Below are 24,780 nucleotides of genomic sequence, written 5' to 3'. Positions count from 1 at the left end.
AGTTTGTTCTCATTCCATTTTGAAGTTTTATTAAAGAAGGTTCAGAACCATTTTGAATAGCAACAAATGCAGAAACCTCACTTACAAAGCAGTGCAGTAATTTACATTATGAAAGTTGTGACATTGTCTCTTGTCCAACAAATACTTCACCAGTAAAAACCTTTTCTGGAGCCAGAAAAACTCAGTAAGAGGGCTAAATTGCATCAGATGCTTTGTGCTGTAATTTAATTAAATTATTACATTATGACTGATTTTAGCTGAGACAAGACCATATAACTCATATTTCTGGGGAGGAGAAACAAACCAGATTACTTTCCAGGTTACTTTCCTACCAAGCTCTTCTGTAAAAGCAGTGCACATTTAGCAAACACAGACTAGATAAATCCAACAGATTGACTGGATTCTTTCTGAGGCTACACTCGTTCCTAAAATTTCAGTGTATGGGTTAATAAAAACTTTTGTGTTCTTCCTATTCACAAAAGAGTTCAGAGAAATCCCAGGAGTTCTAGACTGTGAGCCACAAAATACTGAAAGTTCTTCCATCCCAGGATCAGCAAGGAAGGAGAATGTCTCCTTGTCCATCAGCAGGTTTTCTGGGTTTTCTCAGCTTATCCTTCTTACTATCACATTTTATATTTGTTATATTACATCAGAAAAGAACAAGGATTATCATTTTAAAACATATTGCAGTCAAATACGAAAGGCCACTGATCTGCTAGTGAGGGTTTACCCTCATAGTTTAGAGTTCAGCTTTGTTAGCATCTTCTCGAGCTTTATTGCTAGAGCCATGTTACCTTTAATCCTTAATTTTCCTGACATGAAGGCCATGGTTGGCTTTAGTTTACCTAAAACAAAAAAGAAAGAACCATTAGTAAGTGACAAGGGGCAGGAGACAGCCTGTGCTTAGGGACACGTAATGCCACTACAGCGAGACCCAGCAACTGTACCTGCTGCCCAGTTCTGCTGTGGAAGCAGTGCACGTTTAGTAGGCACAGGCTAGAGACATGCACAGGGCCAACCAACTGACTGGATTCTTCCTGCAGCTACACTTGCTGATAAAATACCATTACCAGTCTTCAATAACCCTTGGGTATAGAAGCTTTTCCTCAGGTCTAAACTAAACCTCTGCTGGTGTAATTGATGACATTCCCACTTGTCCTGTCGGTTGTGACTTGTGAGAAGAAACCAACCACCAGCTCTCTACCACCTCTTTTCAGGTAGTTGGAGAAAGCAGTAAGGGCTCCTCTCAGCCTCCCTTTCTTCAGACTGAACAACCCCAGCTCCCGCAGCTGCTTCTTTTCAAGACCCTTCTCCAGCTTCACTGCCTTTGAAGGCAGAAGGTTTTCAGGGCACCAGGACCTATACCTATACGTGCCCTGCCAACTGCCTCTGTCACTCACCTGTGAACATCTTCACAAAGTCAGTACTGGACATGCTCATAACCACATCAGCTGTCACAGGAGGCTTGCCAAAACCAGCACTCCCACTCTTGGTTTTCAGGTCAATGTACCAAGTGCCTCCATCATCACCTGAACAGACAGTGAAGAGAGGTGACAAGGAAGCAAAAAGCAAAACCCTTCTCAGTCCTCATGTCAAACAGCTGCTCCCACGTCCATCTGCAGCAGTTACATGACACTACCTGTGCTGCTAGTGCTCTGCAGTAAGCTGCCCCTCATCCCATGCTCTGTGTGCAAGCAAGGACGACCTCTGGCAGATGCCCACAGCAGACATCTCAGGGACATGGACAGTACAGCCCCAAAGCAGCACTTTGCTGTCTGAGGTGCTGGCAGCCAGTGCTTTGAATGTGACCCTGTGAGGTCTGTTGTCAGGCCACCCCTGTGCTGTGGGGCCACCACTGGGACAAAGCCCACAGCTGCCAGGACTGCCAGCAGCTTCCAGCAGGGGCTGAACTCGGTCCTGAGAAGGAGCAGCACACAGCCCACAACAGAAGGTGGTCTCTCCAGGGACCAGGTCACAAAGGTGTTTCTGTCTGAAAACACCCAGTGCCTTCCGCCAGGAGTGAGCAAGTGAAGGCTACACAAGTGATGCTCTTACCAGATAATTCAAACTGGTAGACCCCCTGAGTGGCTCTCACAAACTCTTCACTTATTGCCCCCTGAATAATTCCAAATGTTTCTGCAACAGGACTCGATGCCTTAGCTCCAGATGGTCCTTCCTGCTGGGAACCACTTAATTTCTTCTCCTCTTTGGATCCTTGGGAAACACCTACAACAAAGACACTGTTTGTCCTATGTGTCTCTTTCAGCTGCAAAACACTTCAAAACTGCACAGAGAACCATGGTAGAGAGCTCTGGGAGAAGATTTCAGATGCACAGTAGACACAATGGCTATTTCCCCATTTCAGTCTTAAGATAAAGGATGGGGTTTGCACCTCTCAATCTCAGCAGAAGTACCTCACAAAAGGTAAGTCTGCAACATGTTTCACTTCCTCATACATCAGAAATGGAAGGAAAATCACAGCACAATTTCAATTCTGCCTACTCACAGCTCATGGCAGAGGCTTACACAGCACATTTTTTTGTTTTCTAATGCAATCCACACGCTCCTGGCAGCATTCACTACAACAAAGCTCTATCTTTAATGTTTGAACACCACTTCCACCTCACAATTCTCCTGTCCTGTACCTTGCTAACTGCACAGGTATCTTCAGTAATTCTGCTCCAAAGGCTTCTAAGCTGTAAAGCAATTCACTGCTTTAATCAGCATTTTCCTCTACCACAGTGACCACCTGGGTTTCACAGTAATGGACAGTGCTGGCAATTCACAGGGCTGATGGAGCTGATCAGCCTCTAAGTATGTTGCAGAAAGTCTCTCAGGTGTCTTCAGCATCGGCGGTTGGGATTATTCTGCCAGCCCCTACTAAATAACAAGTGTTGTGAGGCTCAGGGAAACACACCTGTCCCTGGTCAGTGTGACTGCTCAAAGAGCATCTTCAAAGGAAAGGAACTGTTCAAACTTTACCTCCTCTGCCCTTCTGTGTTCCCTGTTTTGGCACTCCTATGAAATTGTTTGGCATCCTTAGTTCCCCTTCATGTTGACAAACCACAATTCAAGGAAAATAGATGCTTTTCTGAAGAAACAAATTTCCTCAGTTTAATTGAAGTGATATTTAAACTGTGCAAACTGTGCAAGTTTCATCTAAGAAACATTAGAGACTGTGGGGTTTTGTACTAATTTATCAAGACTGCAACATGCTTTTTGACATTTTCCAGCAATATCTACCTCTGACCTTCTTTATAAAAAAGGATTTTTCAGTAATGCACTGATTATAAACCAGAGAAATTTCAAAGTCCTGTGGAAGGTATCATTCTTTCCCCAGCTTTAATTACCGAGGCTTTGCACCACTTTCATAAACCCTATCCTCTAAAGGAGAACAGGGGTTTTGCCAAATAGCTTGAACGGAGTCCAAGTTCTTGGGAGAAAACAAACATCAACCAATCTGAAATCCAGAGGGGATTCATTATCACCAGAAACCATCAAGTTGCACACAGTGCTTTCCCCACTATATCTTTCTACCTTACTGTCTCCATCTAAACTAGAAGCCTTTCAAAGCATTTGAAGATGAGAAAAAGCATTTGCAGATGAGAAACCCTGTCATTAGCTCATATGCAGTGTTATATACATTGTTGTAGGCAACCAAAAAACTACTTTTGAGTTGGGGAATTTCCATCAATTTATTATATTGTAATTTTTATATATATATATGTGTGTGTGTCATTATCTTGTTATTAAGAAAACAATAAAACCAAACACCTCGACTCCCCTCTCATTAACTATTTCTTATAAATTCTTAAAGTTTGAGCCAAATTCAGGAATCATTTCTAGCAGCAGTGTACCCAAAAATATGTTCTTACACTTTGTGGCTAAGTATTAAAATACTACTTCAAGCAAAAATACTACTCCAAGCAAATAGTAACATGTTTAAGGGAAGTATTTTAAATATAAGGGTTCTTCTGCTAAAAATGTTCTTCTGAATGTGTTGAAGTAACCACACTGTTCATTTGGGTGCACATTTGTTAACAGTGAATAGATGGAGGAAACAATACAATACATGCCAGGGGACAATAATACCAATGATCTACCCCCTGGTGAGTTGGGTGAACCTGCAAAACTGTTGTTTTTTTCTGCTTGCCTCACTTTCCATCTGAAAAATTGGATGCTTCTACTTCTATATTGATTTTGAGATACAATGATTAAAAACAGTGCTTGAGGCCCAACTGATGGTAAAATAGCAAATGCCACTCATTCACACAGGAAGCTGAAATGACAGAAGCAACTTTGTTCTGCTTGTAAGCTGGAGGAGACTCTGTTTTTAAGCCAATTTCTGGCCTAATAGATTTCACTGCCTTGAAGACACTCAGAGCCCAGATGACCTTACTTCACTAGGACTACTCTTGCTACTGCATTCTTAATGGCTCCTTTCTCAACTTCACCTTGCTCAGGTGAAGCCAGGTGAGCCACGGGGGAATGAGAAACAGTTGGAAGAACAGGGCAGTGGCAGAAGCAGTGGTCTGCAGTGGCAGGGAAGCAGTGGCAGCCAGGGAGGTGTCCTGGCAACACCATGGCAACAGTTGTGTAAATGAAAAGGCTGATTGGGAAAACACCTGAATGCACTCAGTTAAAGAAGTCATTTCTGAAAGACAAGGACGCACCAGGAGGCTGGAAGTCCCAGAATGGAGCTGTTGCTGTCAACTCTGTCTTCCTCCTGGCTCGGGCTGCATGGCTGGAGAGAGGCTGAGGAGAGTTGTGCCTGAAGATCTCAGCAAAAAGGTTTTCTCTTCTATCTGTGCAAAATGCCAACTTTGGGAAAGGAAGGGGGATGAAAGATGCTTCAGTTGCCAAGTGTTCAGACAGCCTATGGCCCCTTGGCTTGATCCTGCATTGTTCCTGCAGGGGTCTGCAGCTCTGTAGCAATGGGAATGGCAGTGACAGTAAAACAACAACTGTCATTATGTCAGCACACAAGGCCTAGTGCATCTGCTTGTGGCTTCATTTGATTTGTAAGTCACTAAAACCATCTGCCTCAGCTCTAACACTGGCTTCACGCCCACCAAATGATCTCTCCTTCTGGCACCAGCTCACTGTGAAAACCAAACCTCACTCAGGATGTTGTGTGGGATCTCTGCATGAAAGCTGAAGGGCAAAAGACAAGCCAAAGGTGGCAGCTGCTGGAAGAGCTCCAACTGCAGCAACAGGTGGGCAGCATGACAAGAGCATGAGATCAGGGAGGAGGTGTAGGAAGAGCTACGTGCAGACGTGGGGTGCAGGGTTTGGAGGTGACAGCCTCGCACTTGATGTGACATGGGAGAAGGAGGAGGTGAAGGAGAGGACTGGAATGGTTGGGTGATCAGAAGGTAGATGACACTGCTGCAGGCATTCTGGTAACTGGAAAGACAGAAGGTGAGATGGAGGCAAAGGCTACAGGGATTTCAGCAGGCCTGAAACAGATTAGCACAAAGTGAAAATTCTCATATTCATTAGAGAATGACAGGATGAGGGAGGCCACTAGACTCAACAGAAGATGGCCAACAAGCATCTATTCACAAAGGCCAACAGGCTTGAAAACAGAGCCCATGCTGTGTTGCAGGTGAGCAGTGTTGCTAATACTTAAATACCTATTTTTTCCCGATAACATGATTTCTTATTGGGCAAGACGGTGCAGTGCAACACCTCAACGCCCCTTACTGAGCTTCAAAGAAGAGACATTGAAATTGGCTCCATTTGTTGTTTCCCAGCTTGCAGTTCTGAGGAAGGCCAGCAACCGCCACTAAAGATCTTTTAATTTCGTGTAGGACTCTATCTAGTCTCAGGCTAGTCAGTGTTGGCTGAGCAGGCCATCCCTGTTCACCTCGTCATACACTTGTGCAGCCTCTTGTCGGTCCCCCCCTGCATGAGCTGCCTGCCGCAGCCTATAATGCCGCCGCCTCGCCCGTAGCCGCACCGTGGGCTCCCCTGACATGCCCGGGCGGATACGAAGCGCCCTCCGCCGTCCGTCACCTTCGCCCGACAGCTCCACCCTTCGCCGTCGCGGCGGCTGCGCGAAGCGGGGAGGCGCTAGAGGCTCCTCCGAGCCTGTTCCCACCCTACTCCCCGCCCCGGGCCAGCCAGTGTCCGCGTCGCCATGCTGCCCAACACCGGGTAAGACACCGTCGCCCGCCCTTCTTCCCCCGCACACTCTGCTACGCAGAACCCCCACCCCTGTCCTCTCTTCGGGCCGCTGCTTCCCACTCTTCAGGCAGCGGCGGGCGGAGCAACGGGCAGTGGGGGCAAGGCTGAAGGAAAATCCGTGCCTTCTCAGCCGCCCAAGGCCTCTCGGGGCAGGAGGCGAAGTGGGCTTTGGACAGGGGCCGGTGTGCTGCTGGGCACTCACCGCGACATTGGCTTGTTTTCACCTCCGCGTTACACGGAACAGCGCTTATAAGCATCTAGAAGTGAAATATTTCACGGGACGACAGGAATGGTCCCGTAATGGTGAGGTTTTCCAGAGAGTAGAGCTACCCTGCCCTGCCCCACCACACAGGTGTTCCCCGCCGCCCACCAGCTCTGCTTCTGTCCAGCGGGTCGGGGAGTGGGTTTCGGTCTCGCCTCGGGGCGCGCTGGCCTCCTGTCACGCTGGCCGCGGGGTCCACCCGCACAGCTCCAGGGCAGGGGTTTCTCCATGACAGCGGCTGGAAGTCTTGTCCAGGAGATAAAAGGGGGCAGAGATCCTGGAAACCTTCCTCGTGGTTGTTAAGCAATGTCCTTGATTGGAGTTTTGCAATGGAGATAGCTCTTTGAGGACTTTAAATTAGGTACCGTACCTGTGATTTTTTTTATATATATATAGATATAGATACGTAGATAGATACCTAGATAGATACATAGATGGAAAACTTTATCTGTCTTAATCCAGGTCTTCTGAGCTGGCAATCTGGCAATCAAATTTTCTTCCAGCACAGGATTTTAATTTAGGGGCATTTTCTGCCGTTCTTCTGAGCCAGCACTTCTAAGAGATGGGAAGATAATTCGTGATTATTTGTTCTTGTACGTTACAAACGGCATTTTTTATTACATACCTAATGTGTGTAAGCAACTGTAAAAAGGAGCCCTAATGTGCCCTACAGGGTTCTCTATTAGTAGTCTTGCCTGGTGAGAAAGGCACCCATCTTCATTTTTTTCCAAGATTCCAGAGACTGCAGACGCAAATTGCCGTTTTCTGTTTTGCTACCAGAATTCAACTGCAGTGGAGGAAACAGAGGTAAAAGCTTTGTAATACAGGACATAAGCAGTTTTAGACAAACAAATGCTTTAAAAACCTGTAAACTACTGGACTGTTAGCAGAATGAGGAAATAAATGCCAAGTCTTGCAAGCTTCTCAGCTTGCTTAGCAGAGTAAAGTGCTCTAAATTCTGGGCAGTTCTTTTGGGGACACCGAATAAACATCCCAAGACCCAGGTGCATCTGGCTTTATGAATGTTGTTATACCAAATTGCAGAGGACAAATGAAACTTCTTGAGTGAGACACAGAAGGAAAATAAAGAAGAAAGGGTGTTTAAAAAGAAATAAAAGGAGTGTGAGAGATAATAAACCTAAGGGAAAAAAGGGAGATTTGTGTGTGCTGGGGATGCAGTTGTGCTGAGAAGAAAAGACTATCTGAGGGATGATGAACAGTGTAGGAAAGATTGGAGGAGAAAGACAGAGTGTAACTGGAATAAATAAAATATTAATATGTGCCTTGACATTTTGAATGGAATCATCCTGAGTGCTATGACACGGCACTTAAAAGGCAACCAGACCATCAGGCCCAGTCAGCATGGGTTTACGAAAGTCAGGTTGTGACTGACTGAGCTCCTTCTACAACAAGATGACCCACCTAGTGAATGAGGGAAGTGCCATGGAGATTGTCTGCTTGGACTGTAGTAAAGCCTTGGACACTGTCTCCCACAGCATTCTCCTTCAGAAACTCATGGCATTCAGCTTGGATAAGTGCACTCTGCATTGGACTAAAAACTGGTTGAATGGCCAGGCCCAAAGAGTGGTGGTGAATGGAGTTAAGTCTGGATGGTGCCTAGTCAGTAGTGGTATTCCCCGTGGTTCAGTACAGCAGGATTCAGTACTGGAGTCTGTTTTCTTTAATATCTTTATCAATGATTTGGATGAGGGGATTGAGTGTACCCTCAGTAAATTTGCAGATGACACCAAGCTGGGTGGCTGTGTCGATCTGCTAGAAGGTCAGGAGGCTTTACAGTGGGACCTGGGCAGATTAGACTGATAGGCCAAGGCTAACTATGGATAAAGTTTAACAAGGCCAAGTGCCAAGTCCTGCACCTGGGTCACAACAACCCCGTGGCAAACTACAGACTTCGGAATGTGTGGTTGGAAAGCTGTGACTTGGAGAGGGACCTGGGGATACTGTTTGACAGTCTGTTAGAGTCAGCAGTGTTCCCAGGTGGGCAAGAAGGATCCCTGGTTTTATTAGAAACACTGTGGCCAGCTGGAACATGGAGGTGATCATCCCCCTGTATTCGGCACTGGTGAGACCACACCTTGAGTGCTGTGTTCAGAATGGGCCCCTCACTGTGGGAAGGATATTGAGGTTCTGGAGTGTGTCCAGAGAAGAAGGGCAATGAGGCTGGTGAAGGGCATAGAGGACATGGCCTGCAAGGAGTGTTTGAGGGAGCTGGGGTTGTTCAGTCAGTAGAAGAGAAGGCTGAGGGGAGACCTCATTGCTCTCTACAACTACCTGAAGGGAGGCTGGAGACAGGAGAGGGCCAGCCTCTTCTCCTTGGTGTCAAGCAGCAGGATCAGAGGAAATGGTTTCCACCTGCATCATGGGAGGTTCAGGCTGGATGATATGAAATATTTCTTCACAGGATTATCAAACATTGTAATGGTCTGCCCAGGGCAGTGGTGGAGTCACCATCCCTGGAGGTGTTTAAGCAGCATGTGGACCTGGTGCTTAGGGATGTGGTTTAGGATTGACCAGATCAGAAGACTTGGAATAAGAGACAGGGAGAGAAATAGTTTAATATATATAAAATTACAGATAGGGTACCTAATTTAAAGTCCACTCACACAAGCACTGAGCTTCTAGCCACCGATCTTCCTTTGTAGCTTGCTTTCATTTGTCAACACAAGCCTTGTATTGAGGAATCCAAAACTCTTTATAGGATATGTGGTCTTATGAGTGCCAAATAGATGGGTATAATCCCTTCCCTTCACCTGGTTATGGTGTTCTTGTAGCTCAGGATGCTGCTGGCCTCTTTTGCCAGGCACACTGCTGACTTACTCTCAGTTTGCTCTCTGACAAGTCTCCAAGGCCTTTGCAGGAGTGTGCACCCTGGCCATTTAGTCCCCAGCCTTCGCCATTGCAGGGACTCTCTTCCCGGGTGCAGGACTGTGCATCCAACCATGTTGAGTTTCACAAGGCTCCTGGTCATCTTGCCTGTCAGGGACCACCTAGATAGTAACCTTGCCCTCAAACTTATGAAGTGGTCATTATCCATCCGCAGGGCATTTTGTCACCTCCTTTAGGTTGTTGGTAAAAATCTGTAACAGGGCTTGTCCAGGAGAGGTGATAGCCCACTTGTTACCAGTCTCTAGGGAGAGTATGACTTACTAACCACCACTCTCTTGAGCCTGACCGACCAGCTGATTTTTTACCTCTCAGGTTGCTTACCCATCCAGAACATAATATCTTAAGTTGTATGCAGAAGTGTTGTGAGAGATGGCATTGAAAGCCTTGCTTTCACCCACCTCATTGAGCAAAGGGCCTGCTTTTACTACCAGTGTAACACTGTCCTTGTGTTCTTGCTCCTGTGTCCTTGACATTATTTATGTGCCTCAGCCTTGATTTTCCACTACCCCAATATGATCGAGTGATATTTTTAATTCCATGTGCCACTGCAGGAGAAGATCCCTCCCCCTCCCTGCCCCACCTCAGTTTTCTGCCTTCTGAAATCAAACACCTTCCTATAGAGGGGTTTCAAAAAGGGGTCCTCTCATACTGCAGGGAAGAACAAACCTGGTAGAACAGTAGTAAGTCAAGTCTGGCCCAGGCTGAACAGATAACCAGTTCAGAGTTGGAGCCTGGTGTGTAGTATTTGTGATGCAAGTAAAGAGTGAAGTTGCTGTAGCACATAGTTTATATGAGGTTGAAAACTTGGGGCCTCTTGGCTCAGCTCTTTTCCAAGAGTTCATGGAGCTGTGGAAATAACACAGGCCTCATGCAGAACACCAAAGTGCACATTGCTTCATGTGGAAAGCCGATCTTTTACCTTGTCACAAATTCAGGGACATTGTTTGTGTAAGCCAGACATCTTTCTGGTACTCTGAAACTTACTAGTTTCTCCAGAGGTTTGATGGACCCATTTTTGGGGAAATTCAGTGGATCAAATATGATTGCTAGGAAACTGTTGAGTTTAGAAATGATTGCCATTTCTGAAAATCAAGGTTTTGGTACTTGCATGCAGTGCCCTGTATCAGCATTGTGATTCTGAACTTGTACTGTGTACTATAGTGAGTGAGAAGGCAGGGTTTTGTGTATAGAAGGCTGTAGCTAGTAAATGACAGAGAGCTGCAGGCATGCTGTCTCACAGAAACTGGCATTTGGTAACTTCCTTGCTTTAGAGTGTTTGCAGACTTGGAGAGTGGTCTTACCTTTGGTGACACGGTACCTTGCTCTAGCTTTAGCCATTCTGTATGTGGGGGTTGCCTTCTTAGTGAAGTGATGAAGGTATTTATCTAGTTGGAAGACTGCACTAAATGCTTTTGCCCTTAAAGAGTGTTTCAGAGTCAATAATTTACAGGCTTTGCTTTGTTCTCCCTCTTCTTTACCCTCCACTTCCCCCTTCACCTTTAGGAAACTAGCAGGATGCACTCTCTTCATCACAGGCGCAAGCCGTGGCATTGGCAAGGCCATTGCTTTGAAAGCTGCCAAGGATGGTGCAAACATTGTGATAGCTGCCAAAACAGCTGAGACCCATCCTACTCTTCCAGGGACTATCTACACTGCTGCAGCAGAGAGTAAGTTGTAATAAATGAGGGTGGGCTTCAGATGCTGGGCTGGGTGTATGCCCTATGCCATAACCTGAGTGGAAAACTGCACAGAATCTCTTCACTCCAACTCACCTTTAATAAATTAAGCTGCATGCTTCTTCTGCCTCCAAGGGATGCTGGGAGTATCAAATATTACTGTAATGAATATGTAAGTGTATAGATGTGAAAATTCTATGTTAATTGAGATGCCTGTGTGTACCATACACGTTCTCACTGTAAACATTTGGGTTTGGCTTCCCTGTTCTTTATGCAACATGTAGAAGGGTTGCAATTTGAGAATAACATTTTCACTGCCTTCTTCAGGCACATCATTAAATGAGAGATTCTCAGTAGGTTCATGTTATTCCTTCCTTCTGAAAGCAATTTTAAAACAGTGTTTAATTTTTTATTTGTGCAGTTGAAGCAGCTGGAGGAAAGGCTTTGCCGTGCATCGTTAATGTGAGGGAAGAACAGCAAATTATTAATGCTGTGGAGAAAGCTGTGCAGACTTTTGGAGGTATGCTAACATGTGGCAGAGACCTTAACAGGCAGATTGTTTGAACAAAAAGAGGAAGGAGCAGCCTGCCTTACTTGTGGTTTTTGTCTTTAAATGCTGATGTGAAATGGCTTGTTTTAAAACCAGGGATTGATATTTTGGTGAACAACGCAAGCGCCATCTCCTTGACTGGCACTTTGGAAACAGAAACGAAGAAGGTCAATCTTATGATGGAAGTCAATGTACGAGGAACCTACCTCACGTAAGTGCTGAGACAAGGATGCAAAGTAATTGTAACAAAGTGTCTGATGTCATCTCAGTTTTTTTCTGAGAAATTGTGTGGCTGTCTTGCTCCTTAGAGTTGGAGTGCTCAGAGGAAATTGCTCAGTTATTGTCCAACATGCTTGAAATTAATATTTGCAAGAATTAATTGCAAGCTGGAGTAAATAGGAACTTTTTTCTGTAGTCATTAAGTGTTCATAAGCTCCTCACTGCAGGCAGGAAGCAGAAAGTAGTTTATTTCAAATGGCACTCCAGCTTGGTTTTGGTAAATGCTGTCTGCTCTTTCATTTCAACCAAAATGACTTTTTGCACACATCAAATGCAACTTCTTGTTTGTCTCCTTCTCATAAGCTTCTTTCTTATTATTACAGACTTTATATAACTCAACTGTAGTTAAAAACAAAATGTTAAAAACTTAATCTAAGGTGTTCTCTGTCTACTTTCAGCAGGAATTAATTCTAGGCCTGAGATAAGTGAGCTAGGACAGACTTTGGGGTGTTTTTTTTTTTTTTTTTTCCTTATGTGAGTTAAATAATTGATACAGAGGCAGGTCTCAGCTTAGTGTTGGACTTTCATGAAAATGAAAATACTGGTTTGCTAGCACAGTTTTTACTATAATTATAGGTGTCCCATAAAACAACAGGTGACTAATTTGTCTGAATCCATCTTTCAGGTCTAAAACATGCCTTCCCTACTTGAAGAAAAGTAGGAACCCACATATCCTGAACCTCAGTCCACCTATGAATCTGAATCCCCTGTGGTTCAAAAATCATTGTGGTGAGTAGCGCTCAGAGCCTTTGTTGTTATTTGAGAGTATCTGGTGAAGTGTGCAGGAATGGCAGCCCAGAAGGCCAGATCTGGTATTGTCAGCACTACATATAGGCTGACATTACAAAGGTACCTAACCTAAAGCAGATTGTTTTATTTCATGGCCTAATATATCCTATATGTTTTCAAGAGCCTGTGCTTTCTCATGGGAATTCTTAAGACTGGAGAATATTTTCTGTTCCAAATAGAAACTGAAGCCCAAGTCTATTTTCTTACTGATTCAGCTTCATTTGATCTGATACAGAAAAGATACAGAAAAATGTTGTCTTTAAAAACTGAAATTAATTTGAAGGTGGGTAAGGGAACCTTGTTTTATCTTGAAGTTAATCTTGCTAACTTTGAAACTGTAAATCCCAAAAAACTTTCCATTTTGGACACATCGTGTTAAACTCCTCCAGGAAGTCTGCATCCCAGTTCTTTCCCCCAAGAATTTCCCTTCTCAGAATTCATAGGTGACAAAGATGTAGAATGGTTTTTTCTCCTTTTTGTTTTCTCTAGAATACTAGTTTGGTCATTAGCAGCTGGTATGCCTCAAGCTTCTTGGAAAAAAAAAAACACACCACAATTGAGCACTCTTGTCAATGTATTTTGTATAAAAACCACTACAAAACCACCATACAGCTAGGCTTCAGTCATTGTTTTGGTCAAAACATGCCTAGCTCTCATTTTATTTTTAATTAAAAGATACCAGTCAAGAGTTTGTATCTGGTGACAATAGTGGGGAGAAGGGAAAGATTTTGAATTTTTATGAACAAATTATATGGCTTTCTGCCCTTCAGAATTGAAGTTCTGTTGATAGAATGGTGATTTTTTTTGTTCTTTTTTTTTTTAATACTTGTCTTAGCTTATACCATTTCTAAGTATGGGATGTCCATGTGTGTCTTGGGAATGGCAGAAGAATTTAAAGGAGAAGTTGCTGTCAACGCTTTGTGGCCTAAAACAGGTGATTTTTATTTTTATTTAATGGTATTTTGTGTCTTCTGCAGCTTGTTTTATTTGACTTTGAGTATACTTCCAATGTCTGGGATTGCTTCATGAGACTGAGCAGTTCTTTTGCATGTTCTTTGTTCATCCTGCATGGGTGCTAACTCTCTCATTCCTAGTTCTCACTAGACTATTGCCACTTTGATCCAAACTCATCTGCAGCTACTTTGTGACCCATTCAACACTTCCAGTTACCTGAAGCGTTTGTGTGGTACTTGGCATGTCTGTGCTCTTTCTCAATGGAGTTTTGGGTTGAACAGAATCACAGATGTATTAGCATGCTTTTGTTAGGAAGCATTACACTTCTGTGTATATGGTAGCGTTTAGAATTCCTTGCTAGTTAAATTGCCAGAGCATAGGTGGAACTAACCAGGTACAGAAGTAATTAAAAAAACCCTAGTTCCTAGAAGTTTTGACAGCAAATGGTTATTCACAGAACCATCTGCTTGCAACTCACAGGAAATTAAAGACCTCTATGGAAGAAAACAACTCAGTCCTCCCATGCTGTATTAATATTGAATTGTCTGCGTGGATGCTCTTAAGAGAGTTGTGGTCAGTGGCTCAGTGTCCAAGTTCCTGGCATTCCTCAGGGGTCAGTACTGGGATGAGTGCTCTTTAATGTCTTTGTCAGTTATGTGGACAGTGGCATTGAGTGCACTATCAGCAAGTTTGTGGATGACACCAAGTTATGTGGTCCAGTTGACAGACTGGAGAGAAGAGATGCCACCCAGAGGGACTTGGGTAGGCTTGAGAGGAGGGCACAAGCCAATCTCATGAAGTTCAACAAGGCCAGCTGCAAGGTCCTACACCTGGGTTGGGGCAATTCCAAGCACAAATGTAGGCTAGGTGAGGACTGGCTCGAGAGCAGTCTCAAGTGGAAGGACTCGAGTGTGTCAGTTGATGAAAAACTCAACGTGAGCCAGCAGTGTGCACTTACAGCCCAGAAGGCTGACCCTGTCCTGGGCTGTATCAAAAGAAGTGTGACCAGCAGGATGAGGGAGGTGATTCTCACCCTCTATTCTGCTCTCATGAGGCCCCACCTGGAGTACTGCATGCAGTTCTGGTGCCCCCTGCATGAGAGGGACATTGAACTGCTGGAGCAGGTCCAGAGGAGGGCCACAAAGATGATTAGAGGGCTGGAACACCTCCCGTATGGAGACAAGCTACAAGAGTTGGGGCTGTTCAGCCTGCAGAAGAGAAGGCTCTGGGGATACCTTCTAGCAGCCTTTCAGTACCTGAAAGGAAGCCTACAAGAAAGCTGGGAAGGGACTTTTTGCAGGGGCTTGTATTGATAGAATGAGAGGGAATGGATTGAAGCTGAAGGAGGGCAGATTTATGCTGGATATTAGGAAGAAATTCTTTACAGTGAGGATAGGGAGACACTGGAACAGGCTGCCCATGGAAGTCATGGATGCCTCCTCCCTGGAGGTCTTTAAGGCCAGGTTGGATTAGGCTTTGAGCAACCTGGTCTGGTGGAGGGTGTCCCTGCCCATGGCAGTGGGGTTGTAACTAGATTATCTTCCCTTCCAACCTAAACCATTCTATGAATTTGTGAACTTCAGTTTGTTGTCTGTGGATCAAGGCTGCTGTTCAAGCCCTGGTGACCTGTGTGCCAAAGAGGCCAGTCTCTTCAACTCAAGTACATCTGTGCAGAAATTACACTGATGTTAAAGTTTGTAAAGACAGAGGGTAACCCTGCCCTTTGATGGGGTGAGCCCAGCCACTGTGTTATGAAACATAGCAACATCAGACTTTATAACCTTAATTAGTGGAAGGAGGGAAGAAGGAAGAAGAGATAAAAATATGAACTTCTGGGGCTAGTGCTCCAGTGTGACCCACTTTTCAACATTTTCCTTTTAGGAGTTGGAAAAATGAATTATTTCAGACAAAATCATCTGAGTTTTCTTCCTTGAATGCTTTAGATGATACTCAGTTGAACGCTTGCTTGGTGTGTCTAACAGACCTGTTCCTTTTTCATTGGTCTGGGTATTGCCTCTTAAATTCTTCCTGTAAATGGATGCTTGATAATTCTGCTCACATTATGAGTTTTACCCAGAGAAATACTTTGGTAAGGGACTGAATTTTTAATTATATCCTTCATGATAACTGTATCACTACAAAACCTGTGCTGTCTGTTTTGAAGAGGATAAGCTCTTGATCTCTAAGGTACTGAAGGCAACTACACATACACCTTCAGGGTCTGGATTGCCTTCCTGGCAGAGGAGTGAAAACTCGTCTTACAGGTTTTGGGACTCTGTTGTAATTTTATTTCTGAAGGAGTTAGAAGAAACATGCACTTGTTTTCACATACATGTTTCTTGAGTGCTCCAGGGAAACCACAGAAAAGATTCAGTGGAGATTTCCCAGGATCTGTCTTTGTCCTTTGAAATAGATCCATGAAACTTGGTTCTTGAAGTCTTTGGTTGTCTGGACTTCATGTCCATCTTGCTGGCTTCTCCATAAAATGCTGCTGCTAAATGGGTTTTATACCTCCTCAGAACCCTATAGGGAGGAATAATTTGGTTTTCCATTAGCAGAAGTGATCTTTTACCTACCATTTTGTGGATTTCAGTCACCTGACTGACCAAGTGATCAAAATTATACATGAGAATTGAGGACTGTGAAGGAATTAATCCAGAGTATCTCATTCAGACTGAGCTTCAGACAGCATGACTAATTCAACTTACTTTCTCACAGAAAAGGTGTTAGAAGATTACTTGACTTGTAAATGCACATAGTTACATGCTGCACAGACATGTTATGTGTACCTTTCACAGCTTTCTGATTCTTCATCACCTCTCTGTGATTCTGGATATACTGGAGGAAACATCCTCTGTTACTGTAGAAATGAGTGAGTAATTCAGCCTCCTGTTTTACATGGCAAGGGAAAACAGAACCTAGGGGAGTTTGTCCACCCACTCACAGTGAGAAATCTCTCGGAGGGATGACTAGCAAAAAGGGACCTGGGGGTTCTAATTGACAAGGAACTGACTATGAGCAAGCAGTATGCCCAGGTGGCCAAGAAAGCCAATGGCATCCTTAATTGGCTTAGAAATGCTGTGTCCAATAGGAGTAAGTAGGGAGGGATTGTCTCCCTGTACTCGCACTGGTGCGGCCACACCTTGAGTATTGCGTTCAGTTTTGGGCATCTCAATACAAGAGAGATGTGGAAGTGCTGGAGTGAATGCAGAGAGGGCAATGAAGCTGGTGAAGGGCCTGGAGAATAAATCTTAGGAAGAACAACTGAAGGAGCTGGGGCTGTTTAGTTTGAAAAAGAGGAGGCTGAGGGGAGACCTCATTGCTCTCTACGCTACCTGAATGGACATTGTGGAGAGGCTGGTGCTGGTCTCTTCTCACAGGTAGTTAGTGACAGAACAAGAGGGAATGCCTCAAGCTGCAACTGGGCAGATTTAGACTGGACATTATGAAAAAATTTTTCACAGAAGTGGTCATGCATTGGAATGAGCTGCCCAGGGAGGTGGTTGAGTCACCAACCCTGGATGTGTTTAAAGGTTGTTTGGATGTGGTGCTTGGGAATACGGTTTAGGGATGAACCTTGTAGAGTAGGGTTATCACTTGGACTTGGTGATCCCGAGGGTCTTTTCCAACCTGAATGTTTCTGTGATTTCTGTGACTTCTAACTTTATAGGCAGAAGTGGCATTAAGTCTTGGGTTGCATAGTTGAATATATTATTTATTTCCAGTGTTTGCATATGCTATAGCACTCCAGATATCAGAAGCACTGGAACAGGCTGCCCAGAGAGGTCGTGGAATCTCCTCTGAAGACTTTCAAAACCTACCTGGGTGTGTTCCTGTGCAGCCTGCCCTAGGTGATTCTGCTTGGCAGGGATGTTGGACTCTATGGTCTCTGTTGGCTCATGTCCAGCTTCCCATCCAATACCTGCAAGTCCTTTTCTGCAGGGCTGCTCTCAATTTCATCATCCCCCAGTCTGAACTGATAACTAGGATTGCCCTGACCTAGATGCAGGACTTTGCACTCTGCCTTACTGAACCTCATGATCTTCTCCTCAGCCCACCTCTCCAGCCTATCCTGATCCCTCTGGGTGGTGTCCCATCCTTCAGTTACTCAGATCCACAGAATCTGGTAAATGTCATCAGAGTGTTTGGCAGAAACATTCTCTGAATTATTGGTAGTTATTTAAAAAAAAAAAAAATCAACTTTCAAGCACAGATCACATTTCAGAGGACCAAGGAAAGGCAAATTTGTTTCCTGTCTTTGAGAAAAAGACCTAGGGATGCCTTTTGTATGTGCAAAAAAACCAAAAACAAAAACCCACAAAAACCCACTGATGTTGGTCAAAGGATAAGGAAAGCTAGGGCCTAATCCTCATCACTGAGGACTAAAATAAGGGAGTCAACAAGGACATCATCCCACTCTTCCATTTTCCTGGAAAACACTGAGGACTGCAGTCCTTTTTTGCAGTTCCTACTTTGGATGCTGAATGATCCAACTTGGAGGGATGTGTCCTGCATAGTGCCTGTTCTTTGCTATTTGAGGGATGTTGGGATCATTTCTGCATCAAAGCTGCTGCTAACTTTGTGTGAAATGGAAACACTGAAAGGAGGACAAAATTGAGTTAAAATCAGGTTTATCCTTCTGCCTCCAGGATCTGCTAGCCCCAGGGGCAGGAGAGGATTGAACAGGCAAGCTGAGAGAGTTGGGGCTGTTCAATTTGTAGAGAAGAAGGTTCTGAGGAGACCTTATTGTGGCCTTCCAGTATCTGAAGGGGACCTACAAGAAAGCTTTTTAGAGGGACTTTTTAGGGTGTTGGGTAGTGATAGGACTAGGGTGAATGGGTCCAAGCTAGAGGAGGGTAGATTTAGATTAGATGTTAGGAAGAAGTTCTTCACCATAAGGGTGGTGAGACACTGGAACAGGTTGCCCAGGGAGCTGGTGGAAGCCCCATCCCTGGAGGTTTTTAAGGCCAGGCTGGATGTGGCTCTGGGCAACCTGATCTAGTGGAGGGTGTCCCTGCTTATGGCAGGGGGGTTGGAACTAGATGATCCTTGATGTCTCTTCCAACCCTGACAATTCTGATTCTGTGAATATGTCCTGAAACATGGGTGCGGAGTGTTGCATCTTAAACAGCAGATGGGAAAAAATCACAAAGTAGAGCTGTATGAGGGTTTAGCTGATGTTGTGGTGTTAGGTCATAGGCTGGACTTGACGATCTCACAGGTCTTTTCCAGTCTCAGTAATTCTGTGATTCTGTGAAAGCAGAAAGATGGCAAAATCCAAAAGCAGGATGAAAGAAGAATGGAATGGATTCCTTAGCCTGGAAGAGCAAATTACAGGCTTATGCTGGAATGTGCCACAATATTAGTACTTCCCTCAGGGGAAGTATAAAGAAGACCAGTGGAACGGTGCAGAAGTTAGTATAATTTTTTAATAAAGCAACTAGAAGCATAGGAGATCTTTGTTTTATTCTTGGGTCTAACACAGCCTTTCTGTGGAATATTGAACAACTTACCTGATTTTTTTTTTTTTATCTGGTTTCTCTTTGGCTTAAGAGAGACACTTTGGTAGCACATGAGAGTAATTACGAAGTCTTCCAAGCACTGAGATTTTTAGTGTGATAATCATCAAAGGAAGTTTAATGAATGATTTATCATATATTCACTTTGAGAAAAATAGTTGTCCTGGTAATTTTTCATCTCCTGAATAACCTAGAGGAAGTCCATAGCGATATTGATAAAGGGATAGATGGATGTGAATGTAATTAGAAGCCCTGCCCTTTTTTCCGTTGTTTTGGTTCTTTCAGTAGTTTTCTTTTTTTAACTGGTGCTTGTAGAGAAGTATTTGTTGGTTACTAGTATTTCATAGCTTTGTCTTCCTACAATTTTCCTTTGCAGGAAAGGAAACCAAAGTTTGTGTACTTAGCAGAGAAATGGGAATTTCATGGCATTGGTGTTAAACTTTGTTTTCTTACTCTCCAAACTTTATAGCTATACATACAGCTGCTATGGATATGCTGGGTGGAGCTGGAATAGAAAAACAGTGCAGGAAAACAGACATCATTGCAGATGCTGCATATTGCATCTTAACAAAACCAAAAACTTTCACTGGAAACTTCATTATTGATGAAGATCTGCTGAGAGAAGAAGGAGTTAAGGATTTTGATGCCTATGCAATTGTGCCAGGTAAAAGAGCTTTGGAGGATGAGAATTAAGTTCATGAAGGATGAAAAGGCATATGGAAAATATTAACATAGTTCTGTTTCTAGAGGCTTTTAAATTAATCTCTAAAAAGTTGCTTTTCCTCAGCTTTCAGAACATGCCTTCCTGGGAAGAACATACAAGTCCACTGATACTTTAATAGACAAGTGCATGTTAAATTAAAAAAGTACTTTAATGAAAAGAAAATGCATCAACACAGTAGATGTGTTTATTTAACAAATTTAGTCATAGTTTCATATGAAATAATTTCCTGTTTGTGCATTGAAAGTTTACTTGAATTTAATACTATACTTTTCCTCTGTTTTAGGTCATCCCCTGATGCCTGACTTCTTTTTGGATCTTGAAGGTAACACAACAGACATTAAACAGGAAATATATGGTAGGGAGAGAACAGTGTATGGAAAAAATTGAATCGTTTCTGACAAAGATGAATGCACTCTCTATTTCAAGCTGGTTTTGCTTCTCTTAATTTTCTCCCAAGAGCTTGGAGTCCATTCAGGCTGCTTTGCAAAATCCCTTTTCTTGTTGAGAGGCCATGACTCTAAATAAGAGTGGAAGTCAAACGGAAGTGACTCTGTACATAAAGACAGGGAAAGAATGTTACCTGCTGCAGGTAACCTAACTTTATACAATCCTTTTTGAATTGTCTGAATTATGATAGGAGAAAGGTCACAGGTAAACATTATTGAAAAAATAAATAGCAAACACCACATTTTGGAGCAGCATTTCATTGGCATTGCAAAATTTATACAAATTAAGACAGTGTAGACCCTCCATTGCTTCTTAATGCATTTCCAGAAAAGCATTCGTTTTGTTTTTCTAGTATTGTGATGTGTCAAGTTGGAGGGGAACTCAGGATGCCAAACAGAGTCATAGGAGTGCCAAAACAGGGAACACAGAAGGGCAGAGGAGGTAAAGTTTGAACAGTTCCTTTCCTTTGAAGATGCTCTTTGAGCAGTCACACTGACCAGGGACAGGTGTGTTTCCCTGAGCCTCACAACACTTGTTATTTAGTAGGGGCTGGCAGAATAATCCCAACCGCCGATGCTGAAGACACCTGAGAGACTTTCTGCAACATACTTAGAGGCTGATCAGCTCCATCAGCCCTGTGAATTGCCAGCACTGTCCATTACTGTGAAACCCAGGTGGTCACTGTGGTAGAGGAAAATGCTGATTAAAGCAGTGAATTGCTTTACAGCTTAGAAGCCTTTGGAGCAGAATTACTGAAGATACCTGTGCAGTTAGCAAGGTACAGGACAGGAGAATTGTGAGGTGGAAGTGGTGTTCAAACATTAAAGATAGAGCTTTGTTGTAGTGAATGCTGCCAGGAGCGTGTGGATTGCATTAGAAAACAAAAAAATGTGCTGTGTAAGCCTCTGCCATGAGCTGTGAGTAGGCAGAATTGAAATTGTGCTGTGATTTTCCTTCCATTTCTGATGTATGAGGAAGTGAAACATGTTGCAGACTTACCTTTTGTGAGGTACTTCTGCTGAGATTGAGAGGTGCAAACCCCATCCTTTATCTTAAGACTGAAATGGGGAAATAGCCATTGTGTCTACTGTGCATCTGAAATCTTCTCCCAGAGCTCTCTACCATGGTTCTCTGTGCAGTTTTGAAGTGTTTTGCAGCTGAAAGAGACACATAGGACAAACAGTGTCTTTGTTGTAGGTGTTTCCCAAGGATCCAAAGAGGAGAAGAAATTAAGTGGTTCCCAGCAGGAAGGACCATCTGGAGCTAAGGCATCGAGTCCTGTTGCAGAAACATTTGGAATTATTCAGGGGGCAATAAGTGAAGAGTTTGTGAGAGCCACTCAGGGGGTCTACCAGTTTGAATTATCTGGTAAGAGCATCACTTGTGTAGCCTTCACTTGCTCACTCCTGGCGGAAGGCACTGGGTGTTTTCAGACAGAAACACCTTTGTGACCTGGTCCCTGGAGAGACCACCTTCTGTTGTGGGCTGTGTGCTGCTCCTTCTCAGGACCGAGTTCAGCCCCTGCTGGAAGCTGCTGGCAGTCCTGGCAGCTGTGGGCTTTGTCCCAGTGGTGGCCCCACAGCACAGGGGTGGCCTGACAACAGACCTCACAGGGTCACATTCAAAGCACTGGCTGCCAGCACCTCAGACAGCAAAGTGCTGCTTTGGGGCTGTACTGTCCATGTCCCTGAGATGTCTGCTGTGGGCATCTGCCAGAGGTCGTCCTTGCTTGCACACAGAGCATGGGATGAGGGGCAGCTTACTGCAGAGCACTAGCAGCACAGGTAGTGTCATGTAACTGCTGCAGATGGACGTGGGAGCAGCTGTTTGACATGAGGACTGAGAAGGGTTTTGCTTTTTGCTTCCTTGTCACCTCTCTTCACTGTCTGTTCAGGTGATGATGGAGGCACTTGGTACATTGACCTGAAAACCAAGAGTGGGAGTGCTGGTTTTGGCAAGCCTCCTGTGACAGCTGATGTGGTTATGAGCATGTCCAGTACTGACTTTGTGAAGATGTTCACAGGTGAGTGACAGAGGCAGTTGGCAGGGCACGTATAGGTATAGGTCCTGGTGCCCTGGAAACCTTCTGCCTTCAAAGGCAGTGAAGCTGGAGAAGGGTCTTGAAAAGAAGCAGCTGCGGGAGCTGGGGTTGTTCAGTCTGAAGAAAGGGAGGCTGAGAGGAGCCCTTACTGCTTTCTCCAACTACCTGAAAAGAGGTGGTAGAGAGCTGGTGGTTGGTTTCTTCTCACAAGTCACAACCGACAGGACAAGTGGGAATGTCATCAATTACACCAGCAGAGGTTTAGTTTAGACCTGAGGAAAAGCTTCTATACCCAAGGGTTATTGAAGACTGGTAATGGTATTTTATCAGCAAGTGTAGCTGCAGGAAGAATCCAGTCAGTTGGTTGGCCCTGTGCATGTCTCTAGCCTGTGCCTACTAAACATGCACTGCTTCCACAGCAGAACTGGGCAGCAGGTACAGTTGCTGGGTCTCGCTGTAGTGGCATTACGTGTCCCTAAGCACAGGCTGTCTCCTGCCCCTTGTCACTTACTAATGGTTCTTTCTTTTTTGTTTTAGGTAAACTAAAGCCAACCATGGCCTTCATGTCAGGAAAATTAAGGATTAAAGGTAACATGGCTCTAGCAATAAAGCTCGAGAAGATGCTAACAAAGCTGAACTCTAAACTATGAGGGTAAACCCTCACTAGCAGATCAGTGGCCTTTCGTATTTGACTGCAATATGTTTTAAAATGATAATCCTTGTTCTTTTCTGATGTAATATAACAAATATAAAATGTGATAGTAAGAAGGATAAGCTGAGAAAACCCAGAAAACCTGCTGATGGACAAGGAGACATTCTCCTTCCTTGCTGATCCTGGGATGGAAGAACTTTCAGTATTTTGTGGCTCACAGTCTAGAACTCCTGGGATTTCTCTGAACTCTTTTGTGAATAGGAAGAACACAAAAGTTTTTATTAACCCATACACTGAAATTTTAGGAACGAGTGTAGCCTCAGAAAGAATCCAGTCAATCTGTTGGATTTATCTAGTCTGTGTTTGCTAAATGTGCACTGCTTTTACAGAAGAGCTTGGTAGGAAAGTAACCTGGAAAGTAATCTGGTTTGTTTCTCCTCCCCAGAAATGTGAGTTATATGGTCTTGTCTCAGCTAAAATCAGTCATAATGTAATAATTTAATTAAATTACAGCACAAAGCATCTGATGCAATTTAGCCCTCTTACTGAGTTTTTCTGGCTCCAGAAAAGGTTTTTACTGGTGAAGTATTTGTTGGACAAGAGACAATGTCACAACTTTCATAATGTAAATTACTGCACTGCTTTGTAAGTGAGGTTTCTGCATTTGTTGCTATTCAAAATGGTTCTGAACCTTCTTTAATAAAACTTCAAAATGGAATGAGAACAAACTAATCTTGAAAAAAGATGTACTTAGAATAAGTTTGTCTTTACAGTTATGTCCTCAAAAATACCTTTAAAGATGGACTGTAAAAGCAAATTTTATTTTAATTAATTCGCCTCCTCCTTTTTCAGCAAAGTGCTTCAATATTGTGAGATATATAGATATACATAGGTATTGATATATGGAAATACTTGGCTAGATTGAGATATTTGAAGGATACGAGATTTAATCACAGTGTCTAAATTACAATTTTTACCATGGGGATAAAAATACAAAGTATACATCAAAGAGAAATTTCTGAAGAATGTGGAGTCTTACTGTAGCCATACTACTGCTTCCAGTGCATAGCCTGTATCCAGTTCCTTCTCACTTTCTAATGATTCTGTTTCTTCTTTTCTGATAAGCTAAACAAAATCCTGGCTTCCATGTCACAAAAATTACCTGTTAAAGGTGACACAGTGCTAGCAATGAGTCTGGAAAAGATGCTGCCACAGTTAATTTTTGAAGAACAGCAGGACACTGGCCTGTCATATATAACTATAAAACTGTTCTAAAATATCAGTCCTCATTTTTATTTGACAATGCAGTGTAAGTATCGATGAAATCTGTGATTGTTAGTGAAGACACAACTCAGTCTACTTGTAAGGCCCAACAACAAGCACATTTTTCTTAGTAACTTGCTATAATGATTAAAGGAAAAATCATGTCCCCAAATTTGAAGGGGGAGCCATCTGAAATTTTCTGATTTTTGTTTTTCATTTTCACTTTGTCTGCTCTTACCATGATATGTAGAACTAGTTGAAATTTATTTCTTGTAGTATTATCTCATCCTTGAATAACCTAATGTCTAATGGGCTATGAGTTCTGATCCCAGCATTAGTGGGTGCACAACTGTTTCCAGTGTACTATTAGAGTTGAACCCAGTACTAACTTTTCCTCTGACTGGGAGAGAAACAGTGGGTTTCTTTCCTTACTGGTTTCACAAAACCTGTAGGAGCTGGCCCTCTCTACCAGATGTCATTAAGAAAGGCTGATGATCTCATGCTATTGCAAAACTCAATCTGCAAACA

General features: G+C 43.6%; 2 protein-coding genes across 7 annotated transcripts; one reads left to right on the top strand and one right to left on the bottom strand.

The window, feature by feature from the left end:
* Positions 1-298: 298 nt before the first annotated feature.
* LOC128979411 (hydroxysteroid dehydrogenase-like protein 2) lies at positions 299-6,144 on the bottom strand. Its single transcript, XM_054397626.1, has 6 exons — positions 6,109-6,144; positions 5,870-6,055; positions 4,674-4,821; positions 2,056-2,226; positions 1,401-1,529; positions 299-845 (listed from the first exon to the last, which is right to left on the bottom strand). Exons 1-6 carry the CDS (start codon positions 6,142-6,144, stop codon positions 733-735), a joined length of 783 nt encoding a protein of 260 aa, XP_054253601.1. The 3' UTR covers positions 299-732.
* HSDL2 (hydroxysteroid dehydrogenase like 2) lies at positions 6,137-23,708 on the top strand. Of its 6 annotated transcripts, none has more exons than XM_054397447.1 (11): positions 6,137-6,159; positions 10,862-11,025; positions 11,456-11,554; positions 11,681-11,795; positions 12,489-12,592; positions 13,488-13,586; positions 19,595-19,789; positions 20,133-20,171; positions 21,506-21,664; positions 22,191-22,319; positions 22,875-23,708. In XM_054397447.1, exons 1-11 carry the CDS (start codon positions 6,143-6,145, stop codon positions 22,985-22,987), a joined length of 1,233 nt encoding a protein of 410 aa, XP_054253422.1. In that variant the 5' UTR covers positions 6,137-6,142; the 3' UTR covers positions 22,988-23,708. The 6 variants fall into 6 exon arrangements, with proteins under 6 accessions (XP_054253422.1, XP_054253418.1, XP_054253417.1 ...); XM_054397443.1 differs by having other exon boundaries at positions 21,494-21,664; XM_054397442.1 differs by having other exon boundaries at positions 20,133-20,204; positions 21,494-21,664.
* The last annotated feature ends 1,072 nt before the right edge of the window (positions 23,709-24,780 follow it).

Source organism: Indicator indicator, chromosome Z, assembly GCF_027791375.1.
Source record: "Indicator indicator isolate 239-I01 chromosome Z, UM_Iind_1.1, whole genome shotgun sequence".
Lineage (NCBI taxonomy): Eukaryota > Metazoa > Chordata > Aves > Piciformes > Indicatoridae > Indicator > Indicator indicator.
This window is presented reverse-complemented; position numbering and strand designations above follow the sequence as displayed.